Source organism: Hipposideros armiger, unplaced genomic scaffold, assembly GCF_001890085.2.
Source record: "Hipposideros armiger isolate ML-2016 unplaced genomic scaffold, ASM189008v1 scaffold_118, whole genome shotgun sequence".
Taxonomy (NCBI): Eukaryota; Metazoa; Chordata; class Mammalia; order Chiroptera; family Hipposideridae; genus Hipposideros; species Hipposideros armiger.
In genome coordinates, this window is record NW_017731468.1 from 1,777,510 (window position 1) to 1,789,912 (window position 12,403).

Genomic DNA, 12,403 nt, shown 5'->3' on the forward strand with positions numbered 1-12,403 from the left:
GGGGGGGGGGGGGGGGGGGGGGGGGAAGAGGCTAGTTTACGAACCACCACCAATCCAGTAACAATGAGCACCTCTAGAGCCTAGAATACCATCTTACGACTAAAGGAACCTCAGCTTCTTAGAGAAACAGCTGACTGCAGAATTGGAGCAGGAAGTGTGAAAGAAAAGTTTGAACATCCTGTCACATCAGAAAGCAAGGAAGCCACCAAAGACCACTTCGATCAGCACTCAGGAGTCAACTTGAAGATGTTCCCACAGGCCAAACATGGGAAAATCTGAGCATCTAAAAGAGGAGTAACGATAGCAGATAGAAATATAAATATATAAAAATTTGTAAGTTTCAATTTAAAGGCACGGAAAAGACACATGTTAAGTAACACCAAAGGATACATCAGTACTTGAGTTCAACTCTATAGGACCAAAGGTCTAGTTTCTTTACCAAATTGCAAAGGAAAAAAGAAAAGGGAAATATACAGATTAAAAGACCTAACAGTCATAGCAACCAAATGCAATGTATGAATCTTGTTTCAATCCTGATTTAAATAAACCACTGTAAAATGACACTTATGAGAAAATTGGGGATATCAGATTATATATTTGATATTAAAAAATTACCGTCAAATTTTAGATCTGATAATGAAAGAAGAGTCCTATCTTTCAAGAGAAATAAATCCAAATATTATGGGTGAAATTTTTTAAAAATAATAAATAAAAAGAGAGGAAAGGGTAAAGCACACTGACACTAGGTGACAAGTAACAGCAAGGAAGAGTTATAACTGTCTAGAGTCATTTAACGCACGAAGCAAACAGCCCTACACAAATAGCTCTTGAAGGCACCACTGTATTACAGCACAGAACCATGTCTAATGCTCATAATAACCACCATCAGTCATCAAAAATAAGTTAAATTATGTTCTATAAACACAGATTAAGAAGACCAGATGTTCAAATAATGGAATACGATACATTCAAGTTTATATTTATACTTTCTGAGAAGGAAAGACGATTACAATATTTTAAGTGGGGGGAAAAACATGGTTGATTTTGCTGCTTAAATATATTTTCTTTTACCTAACCCACTCACACATCACCTAACTGTACCTTGCTCTAAGATAATTGCTGATTGTTTAAATATAGAAACAGGATAGTAAGAAATATAATCCTGAATGACTTCTCACTGACAGCAAATACCTTCAAGCTAATTTACATTAATGGTCTACTAGTCCATGTGTTTAACTCAATGTTTAACTGTGGTAAGATAAAATGTTATGCAGCTATAAAAGGACTAAAGAACCATAAGAAAATGTTCACTAACTTAAATGACTTAATTCAAACCTGAACCCTACTTAAAAGTATATAAAATATATATGCTTGTTATTATGGGCTGAATCGTGAACCTGAATCATCTCGTGTTAAAAAGTAACAAAGTCCTCAAAAAATGATGGGAACACGTCAAAAGAATACAGAAGCCAGCATGAATAGGCACCCACTAGTCAAAATGGGGCCAATTTCAGCTTCAAAATAAATAGTAATGGATTATGACCCATTGAAAAAAGTAGGATACCCAAGTCCATACAGACATAAATATACCAATAAATTGAAGGTCTGATGAGGAACAGAATATTTACAAAGTTTCAAAGCATATCCTACAAAATACTTAATTACAATTTTTTAAAGTAATTTTACAGTGGAGAAGCTTGGCAGACACCACCCTAATAAAATGATCAAAATGGACATCACTAGTAATGGGATAAATCAAAATTGTGTGCCACCTGACAGGATACAATGAGACAAAACACAGCTTCACTTCTGTGGCATTTGTACCAAAGATACATAACTTGAATCTGATGAGGAGGAAACATCAAATTTAGGAATGTTCTACAAAACAACTGGCCTGTAATCTTACAAAACGTCTAGGTCATGAAACCCAAGGAAAGATTAAGGAACTGTTCCAGATTAGAGCAGACTAGAGACATGACAACTAAATGCGACATTGGATTCTGAAAAGGATCCTTTTTCTAAAAAAGACCTTATTTAAGACAACTAGCAAAACTTGAATGGGTATGAGGATTAGATAGTAGTAATATCAATATTAGTTTCCTGATTTTCTTGGTTGTAGTGTGGTTATGTAGGAGAACGTCCTTGTTTATAGGATATACACACGAAAATGTCAGCAGGTGATGGACATCAGTTTAGCAACTTAATTCTAAAATCACTGTGAACATAAAGAAAACAGACCCCCACCTCTTGTCTAGGTAAAGGCTGTGAACACATGCCTATAGAAGCCAGGTACTGAAGTAATAAATACCTGAAACAATTAGGTGTAAGGTAAGGACTGGGGCTGCTTACCTGAAACACCACTTAGTGATTATATACATCATCTGGAATGCAAGCCCAGTGGCAAGGCCATTCCATTTTCAATAGAAACCAAAGACCCAGGTTTTTATGTGAAATTTCTCAATTTTTAAATTACTCAAAAGGGCCAAACAAAACATGTCTGTCGGCTAAATCTGAACCACAGCTGCCTCTGGCCCAGAGGCATGTTTCTCAAACTGAAGCCTAGGGATAAAAGGAAACCACATGATATACATGGAACATATTCTTGGAGCCACAGTTTATCCCAAGAGTTTGCCTGGAATTTTCTGGGACAGAAGATATTTCTATATTTTTAAAATGCTGTATTATGGAATAGAACACAAAGTTCATATGATTTTTTAAAACTTTTCATTTGAAAATAAAATTTCATTTTAAGCTTATAGAAAAAGTTGTAAGAACAAAAATAGTACAAAGAACATCCATAGTTTTTACTGTATGGAGTCACTTACTGTTAACATTTTACGCATTTGCTTTGTTTGCAAGTAAGGATCCTCCCATTTTCCTTGGCTCCCGCTCTCCCTCTATACATATATGACTGTATAAATACATACACATATATGTATATATATATATATATATATATAAAATACATATACATACTCGTATTACACAATTTTTCCTGAACCATTTGAGATCAAGTTATTTATATCATGGCCCTTTATCCCTAAAAACTTTAGTGTGTATTGCCTAAGAATAAAAAAATTCTCTTACATAACCTTAGGATAGCTATCAACTTCAGTAAATTTAACATTGATGCAATAGTTTTATCTAATCTACCATTCACATTCACATTTTGCCAAGTGATCCAATAATATCCTTTACAGCATTTTTCCTTCTAATACAAGATCCAGTCTAGGATCAGGTATTTCAAGTAGTAGAACATAAAGTAGTCTCCTCACCCTTTTAAAAAATAAGATAGTCTCCATTTGGAATTCAATGTTTCCTCATTATTAGATTCAGGTTATGTATTCCTGGCTGAAAAACTACATAAGCGATGTGTTCTTTTCAGGGCATCACATTCAGAGGCACACAATGTCCGCTGGTGCTATTTATTTTGATCATGCACTCAAGGTATTATCTGATTTCACCACTGTATAGAGTTACTATTTTTTCCTCTTGCAACTAATAAGCAATATATAGAGAGATATTTAAAATCATGCAAACATCCTGCTCATCAAAATATCATCTTGATTTAGCAACTATCTAGCAATGATTCCTGTCTGAACCAATCCTTATTATAATGGCTGCAAAATTATCATATGAATTTTTAAGTTAAATACACTCCAACTTTTGGCTACACGCCCAGATCCCTTAGGTGTAAGCCTCCTCCACTTTAGGAGCACTATAGTGCAATGGTTTGACTATAAGACTAGAATGATCAGGCACAGCTTTCCGGAGGTGGTGGGGGATGTACTTGAGCCACGCCTTAAAGACTGGATAGATTTGAAATAGCTAATGAGGTGGAGAACCAGTCAAGACACCAACAACTTCAGCAAAACTAAAAACACAAGATGGTGAATGAATCCTTTTGGCAAAAATCCTTTTGCAAAGTAAATAATATACCTTAGCCTATCAGTTTTATAAAACCACATTTCTACATAATGAGTTTGCCTCAACTACACTGATTATAGAACTACAGATATATTTTTGCTGCTATTGATATTAACTATACTCTAATCACTATATTCAGATTCCAAAAACTTCAAAAACAGAACACACAATATATTATAACTACTTCTCATTGTTCATCGACCTTTTCATATATATATGTCAGCCTCCCACCTAGTCTCTCAAAATAGGGATTAGACATTAGAAGTGTATCTTTCATCTGATTGTGACCCATAGTAAGAGATAAATTTTACATTGCAACTCTGAGGCAAACATATAAAACTGAAAAGCTTCTTGAAGCAATATCATGTGAAGCGTCAGTATCTTATCATCTTTTCTTCATTCTTTTTAACGTTGGTCTTGACCAACGTTATCAAATAAATTGATTTCTAAATCCAATAGGTCATGCACAAGGCCTGCACTTGAAAAACACTACCCTAGAACCTGGCACTGAGCTCTTTATCAGATTCCCAACAAAGTCTGGAACAAAGTTTTTACTCATTTCAGGTGAAATGAGAAAAATAAGAACAACCGAATGAGTTTATTTTTTAAAGGACTCTGAGATTGTTTATGATAACTTTTGGCCTTCAAAAGTTATTTCTTTTATGAAACAATAGTGAAAATGAAGGTTAAGTTGCTAATCATATACTGTTCCACTAATTTCTTCCCCAAATTTTACTGGAGCAGGAAATCACTGCTCTGCTGTGAGATTTCAAAGACATGAGAGTATTGGCCTTCAACAAGTTTATAATTTGGCTGGGGAAATACAATTTTAAGACTCATAATAATTACTTCTACCACCTTATAAGAAGAGCTATTCTGTGATAAGTACCCTAAGAATGCTCCTATGTTAAAAGTTCAAAGGTAAATACTTTGGGCTGGGAATGAAAGGGAATAAGGAATAATTGAGTTGGGCCTTGAAGGTACTGAGAATAGTCACAGGGATGAAAACGTACTAACCAAATCTGGGAAACAAGAAATAGGTCATTTTGGCCAGACATAATGGAGGACCTCGAGAACAAGGCTAAAGTCTCTGAAAGTAGTCATTAAGGAAATTAAGCAATCTGAGCATGAATGGCACAATCAATGCACTGCTTTAGGAAGATTAATCTGAAGCTCCCCACCTCTCAAAGAAACTGGACAGGTGGAGGTTCGTGAGGATATGCAATAATGCAAACAGGGAATAATAAGTATTCGGACTGTGGTGGTGAAAACGGAAAGTAAAGGATGAGAGAAGGTGACAAGAACTGACAAGTCTTAGAAGAGATTTTAATGTGGTAGGCAAAAATGACAAGGAATCAAACATGATTCTGAGACTTCAAAGCTGGGTGGTACTTACAAGCAGTGGAAAATAAGGAAAAGAAGCTGGTTTAGAGGAAAAGTAGTTCAGATTCAGGTATGTTAGATTTGATGCATCAGTGGGTTATGAAGAGTCAGTAAAGGAGTAGGGAAAAGAACACTGAACTCCATCAGAAAAATAAGAATTCAAGTTTAAAAAAAAAAAGTTAGGATCCAATGAAAACCAAGAGTACAAACATATATATAAACACACACATATACATATATACACACATATATAGCATGATTTTAACTATGTAAAAAACTATGCATAGAAAAAGACTAAACACAAGTATATCAACACGTTACCAGATATTAAATATCTTTAATATGCATACAGGGAAGCTAGAAAAAAGATAATTCACTTTTCTTTCTTCTTTTGGACTGTGTTTTCATTATTTAAAATAATATGGATACAAACCTGACAAGTTAGGCTCCCTGAATTAAAAGTCTTTTTTAAAAAATCGCCCACTCACTGAACCTCAGTTTCCTCATGTATAAAAGAGGAATTTCTTCTCTCCCTAGGTTAGTGTGCAGGTTAAATGAGATAAACCTTTCTATAAACTATACAGCAATATGCAAAGTTAAGGCATTATAACAGTCTGTGACAACTAAAACTGTAGGACAAAAGATCATAAACAGATGTTAAAATACACTACAGATTTGGGAATCTTCCACACTGAGGTAATAGTGGACGAAGTATATTATTTCTCTAGACTTTTTGAAAGTCTTAGAATCGATCTATTTTAAAATAAAAATGCTCTTAAATTTCTTATGAACAAATATTTAAGTTTTACCTTTTATAGAAATGGACTCATATACATAAAATTAATATAGTACTTTTCCCACATATTATTCAAATTTAAACATAGGCAGAAAAAAACCTAGTACTATTTTTCCCTAATATTTGAACTGCTAAATCAATTACTTCATTGTTTTAAAAAGCCAGGCTCTACAGAGATAAATTTAGCAATCTCCACATGCTATCTCTCAGAAGTTACATGCTGAATACATTGCATGGCGTTCTAAATGGTGCTTCCCCTCTTCTACTCCCACTTCTGGTACTTTCCTTATGCTTCAACATCTCTAGATATCTATTTAAGATAGTAAGCTCCTAATGGGCAAGAGGCATATCTTATATTTGTCCTTCCCAGCACAGTTCTGGTCACAAAATAGGTGTTAATCTACATATATGTTAAGAAATACACTAGCTAACTCGTATTATAGATGCTGTAGTAACCATTTAAGAATTACTATTCATGTCTTGTAATATAACTTAAGCCTAACTTGAGCCCTTCATGATAGGATAAGAAATTTTAAGTTAAGAAAAAATTCCCAATAATGAAACATTTTATGTGACAAAACATAAAAAAATGCTTTAGACTACATTAACATTTAAAAATCATGCACTGCATTGTTCCTTTAAGAAAGCAAGAAAGCAATGAGATGAGAATCATAGTTCTACTATTGTGATGTTAAGAATTGTTTTCTTAAAATAGTTCATAAATTGAAGCACACTGCTACTATTTATTTATACCCTGCACCCAGAATGTTATGTTTCTTATAGATACTAACCTTACAATTTCACTCATTAAAATTTTTCTTTAAGAATAAGTTTCTGGGTTTTTTTTAAACTTTAGAGGAGAAAAAGTTACAACTGACATAGTTAATTAAACTGTATGATTCCTTTAAAGTATAAACACTAACCTCTAGGTGAGTTCCAAGATAAAAAGTCTTAAAATTAAAACCTTTATTATGAAAAAGAGATGCTAAAAAGACTAAGCATGAAATGCACCTAACCTTGTGAAGATCAATAAGAAAAGCTGTGTCAATAGTTTCCCGATTTTATATATCTGAAATTTAATATATATATATATGAAATTTAAAATACATACTGTATATACATTCTGTCAGCATGTCTTAGGTGTATACGTATATAGTGATTTGGAGGCAGGACATCAAGTTAAGGTTGTTTAGGGTACTTCCCCTACCCACTAAATTTTTAAAAAGTTGTTTCCAAAGTGCTGCCTTTTTTAATTACCATAATTCGTAAACTAAAGATACTAGCCTAAGGGAAATTCCAAGCACAAGCACCTGCCAGTCAAGTTGCCTGAAATTCATCAGCTGCAGAGATTAAAAGCATCCTTTAGTTGTTTTTCTTGTAAAACAAAAAGTAATATAACAGGAATATAATTTCAATGTGGCATGTATAACATGGACAATCACTTAACATTCCTCTCAATGATTTAAAAAAACCACTAAATACGTTGTAATTGCCATTAGAGAGCTAAAATGCATATAATAGAGTATTTCCTTTATCCAAACACTCAACAATCAGGATATACAGTTTAAATTTTAAGTTTTTCACTTACAAAGTGGTTCACCGTAAGATTCCCTTAAATAATCAGTTTCTCTAGAATCATTCTGTTTATAAAGCACTCAACTTTTCTGCTTATAAAAATAATAGTTTCTCACAATTTTTACAAGAATCCATCTAGTATATAAAAGGAGATACACATGTACACTTCCTGAGAATAAGCAAATGCTTTCAATACTTGTGACCCCAGAAGAACTTCACATGTTTTGAATTCTTGTGTGGTTAAATAAAGTTTTTAAACATCTAGAATACAAGTGCTTGCCTTTACATTCATTGCTCTCTTGATAAAATAAAGATCAATGTAACTCTAAGCTCTATACTAATGAACTGCAGGGAACAGAAACAATCAATTTGTCAAGAGTTGAGCAAAGCTCTGCTTAAAGGCTACCAGTAGAATATACCAGCACTACCCCTCCTCCACCCCAACCCTTTAAGGTTTCAATTAAGATGAGGCCTAGTTTTACTCTTACAAGGGGGACAGGAAGAGAAAGCACAGAGCTCCTGCTGAAAAGTATCTTCATCAGGAGCAGCCCCAGAAATACTGCCAGGCACCTTTCTGCTGACACAGGTTCCTCTCTTTAGAGAACAGCATCAATTCTGTTGCGGATCAATACCATATCTAAAGGAAGATTTCATCAATGTACCACCCAAAGGATGGCATCAAATGAATAAGAAAAAATCCAACATTAGGGTCAGCTCTAACGCTCTTTATGAAACGTGGAGCCCCGACTGCAATTGATCTTCATCTTTCAGTTTCTCAGATCAGCTGCCTCATGAATTGGATAAGAAGGGAAAAAGTTATTGGACAAGGCATATCCACAAAATAAATGTAAGTGCCTCCAACTAGTGAGAAAGACTCCCTTAAAACACAAAAGATGAAGCTTCAGCAAGCCTTCCAGAAGTCCTTAGAACCAAAGGGCGAGAAGTAGAACAGCTGATTCTACTGTGAGTAGTGATTCCATCATTCCTACAGGCTGAGGAGCTAACAGTGCAGAGATAATCTGCTCAGCCCCCCCAAACCCCCCCCCAAGACACTCAATTTTTGCTCTAGTATATATAGTCATCCATTTGTGATCATACAGGACATGTCTTTTGGTCCAATATAATTAGCGAATAAGTCCAGGCATGAGGCTAAAAAAAAAGGAATGAAAAGATGCCTCTTTAAAAGGAGCCCAAGAATGAAACAACTTCCCTACATAAGGAATTAAGACATCAAAGGTTAGATAATGGACAACAGGTGCCTTTGGGGTGGAAAGAGTAACACTTAGTTGCATCCTATTTTAGGATTTCACTCTCAAGGCATTCTAATGTGTGTTTTTTTTCCCTTCCTAAAGAAAGTACTAAATTGTGGTTTTTATTATTTAATACTTATGGGTCCATTACTCTTTGACTTACTTTTTTACTTAAAATTTAAAAATCCACCTAATCCCAACGTGTCTGAATTAAGTATGGCCTATGGCCAGATCACGTACTGATCCGTGAACATGAACCAACTAGGGATTTATTATCAAGAAATGCAAAATCAAGGTGTCCGAATACAAGCTACCTCCAAATAACATACTCAAGAATACAAATCCAGCAGCAGGTATCACATAACTGCAGCATCAGCCAAAGCAGAAACTGTTTCTCTCACCATCACAAGAGTGGAGCTCCATCTTTACAGTAACCAGATTTCAAGGGCCTCAAAGAATAGTAATTCCAGACACAGGTTAAAGGGCCCTGAATACCAGCCTCCGAGCTCTGGTTCCCTTAGCCAGTTACAAAGTGTACTACCTTTATTTGGGTGAAAGGGAACACGGAAAGGATACTTCAGCCTACTTAATAACCTCTTCCCTCTCTCCATTCCACAAAGACAACATATTCCAAAAATGGAGAAACCCTTCTTTCCCTGACAGAGGCCCCCTTTCCTATGGATTCATTGGGCAGGATCACGTCTCCCCAGCATGCTTGCAGAGCCAGAAAACACTTCTGCTTTCACTCCTCTTAAAGAGGGTCCCCCAACACAGATGCGTGCACCTCTTCCTTTCCTGTGCTAGGCAAATGATGCTTCAGGGCTTCTGGTTCTCTTCACCACTGCAAAACGTTCAGAGACGTGGAGGGAGGGAAGTTGTCAGCTACCCTGAGATCCTTAAAAGAAGCCCCCAAGTTCAGAGTGAAGATTAAGGGGGTGCCCCCTGCCTGAAGAGGGAATGGGGGTCCCCACGCTAAAAGGGACGCTAAAAGGGAGCCTCTGCGCGGGGAAGGGGTGTCTCCACCGTGAAAGAGAGTTCATTCAGTACGTGGAAAGGGGGAGGAATGTTGTACCCTGAAGAGGGGTCGGGGTTTGAGAAAGGGGTGTCCCAACCCTTAAGGTGGATCTGTGGGGGGGAGCCGTGACTGTACGGGGAGGGGTGTAACAGCTATTGGGGCCTCTCTGAGAGAAGGAGGCACTTCTGGGGAAGGAGGGCCAGGCACTGAAGGGGGCGCTGGGAGGAAAAGAGGGTCTTGCTGAAGGCTGGGCAAGGGGGGAGGGGTTATGAATCGACCGGAGCCTGTAGAGGGGCGGCAGCCTCGAGGGGAACATGTGCAGAGGAACTACTGCCATCCCGAGGGGCAGGGTGGAGAGCAGGGCCTGGGTTGTATATAGAAGGAATAAGGTTTCCACCCTGCGCAGGGGGAGGATTCCCCAGCCGTACTCACCGAGGCTGCCGGCGAAACCGTCCATCTTGCGGGGAAAGCGCCGGGATCGGGGCTCAGCGGGGCGGGCACTTCATTCAGCGGACCGACAGAGTGGCCGACGCTGAGCCTGACCCGCTCGCTCTTTAGGTCGCCCGGCTCGGCTTCCAGCTCCCGCCTCCGTCGTCCGCCCGTCCGTCTGTGCGCCTCGGGATCCTTAGCCGCGGCCGCCAGGGCCACTTCCCCGTCAGGTTGAGAGCCGCGCCGCTCCACCGCCTGCCCGGCCTCCCTCCCCGGCAGCAGCCGCGAGCGCCGCACCGCGCCGCGCCCCGCCCCCGCGCCCGCGCGCAACAGGAGCTCCGCCCCCCGCGCACGCCGTCACGTTTCCGACTCCGCCTTCCACGTGATGACTCGGAGGCGGGGTCTTGACGACCCTTCCTTCTCACCTTGCTGGGGCTTCGGATTTCTCCCGCCTCGCGCGGGACTGGTGGCTGCGCTTGCGCGGTGGGCCTCCTGAGGGCCTGGGACGTGGGTCCGGAAACTGGTTTCGAATACGTAGGGATAAGGGGTGGCCTCCGGCTTGGGCTCCTCGAGAGCGTGTAGGGATTCTCTTTCATCGCAGCCCCTGGGGAGCTCCCGGAGTCCAGCAGAGCCCAAGTCTGGAGCCCCCCCACCCCCCGCCCTGAAAGGAAATGGTCATCCCAAGTGTACTACGAGAATGCAAAAAGAGGCAACCGAATGCGGGAAGGCATCCCTTCTTCCCCAGGTTCACCCTCTGCCCCAGTTGGGTGAGGGGCAAATGGAGGCAAGTCTTCCTGACTAGTTTAAGGACACCACTGCCACACTTGCAGGACCCAAGACAGAATAGAAGCAAGGAATGTTAGTGCTGGACAGGACCCAAGAGTTCATCTTGCCTTACCTTTAGGGAGAACACTGAGCCTTAGAAAGGTCATGACTTGCCCAAGGTCATGGAGCCTGGTAGAAGCAGAGCAAGCACCCAGGCTTCTTAACTCCCTCTGGCGTTGTTTCCACCAGGGATGCAGAGCGACCCCTTATAAGGCAGATCGTAGGATTGCCTACTAGGGAACCAGAACAAAGGGTTGAAATGAAATAAGCCTGAGTTCTAGGCCCAACTCCATGTGACTCAATAGGTGAGTGTCAAGTCACCCCTACTTATTTGGGCCTCACTTTATTCATTTGCAAATGGGAGGACTGGACTTAAAACATAAGTATACACAGCCTTAATCTTCCTCCTTCCTCCACCACCCACCCCTATTCTCCATCCTTCTAAAGACCTTCCTGGACCTTGGTTGTGTGAATCAGAGTAATATTGAAAGAGGAGACCTTAAGGTGCCTAGGAACTAAATTGATCTATACAATAATAAAGAACTGAGAGAGGGGAGAATGAGTCATTTTAGAGAGAGATACAGGAGAGAGTGGCAGTGTAAAGAAGGGAGATGAGAAATGAAGTGACAACTCTCATAATAAGAGGGGCTGAGAGGAATTAGATGGTTGGAAGGATTGTTAAAGATTTTATTGCTCTCTTTCATTATATTTTTCCCTTTTGGTACCTCTTTAAAAACCTTCCCTAAAAATCTAAATTACTTTTCTTTTTTGGATATTAGACCTGTGTGTCTTCTGAACACCTACCATACTATGTAGAGACTGGACATAGGGCAGCCAAGATAAATTCAGGCTAGAGACTAACCTCCTTCTTCAAAATTAAATTATTTACCCAAAATTTAACCTACTGTGAGCATTTTCATACCTGTAAAATGTTTTCAAATCTAACCACTTAATGTTTCTGTTCTGACAACTGCTCTCCTGTGTCTGCATGCAACATTCTCTGTCTTAGGTCTGTTAAAAGAATAGGAGCTTGCATTGATATATTGGTATACATATGAGGTGTGATCACAAAATACAGTGAATGTTTAAATTTTAAAAATTTATTACAGTAAAAGACATATTGCCATTAATTCACCTCAAAATACTCCCCCTCACTTCAAACACACTTACTCCATTGTTCTTGCCACTTTCTGAAGCAGTTCT

General features: G+C 38.9%; 1 protein-coding gene across 3 annotated transcripts in view; it reads right to left on the reverse strand.

Moving 5' to 3' along the window:
- The window catches only part of EML4 (EMAP like 4), a 143,616-nt gene extending 132,931 nt beyond the window's left edge, over positions 1-10,685 (reverse strand). For 2 of the 3 annotated variants that reach the window (XM_019647946.1, XM_019647943.1), the window contains exon 1: positions 10,379-10,685. In XM_019647946.1, coding sequence (XP_019503491.1) covers positions 10,379-10,403 — 25 coding nt within the window. In that variant the 5' untranslated portion in view covers positions 10,404-10,685. The remainder of the gene's footprint in view (positions 1-10,378) is intronic. The other variant, XM_019647942.1, reaches the window with a different exon arrangement.
- Positions 10,686-12,403: the final 1,718 nt, after the last annotated feature.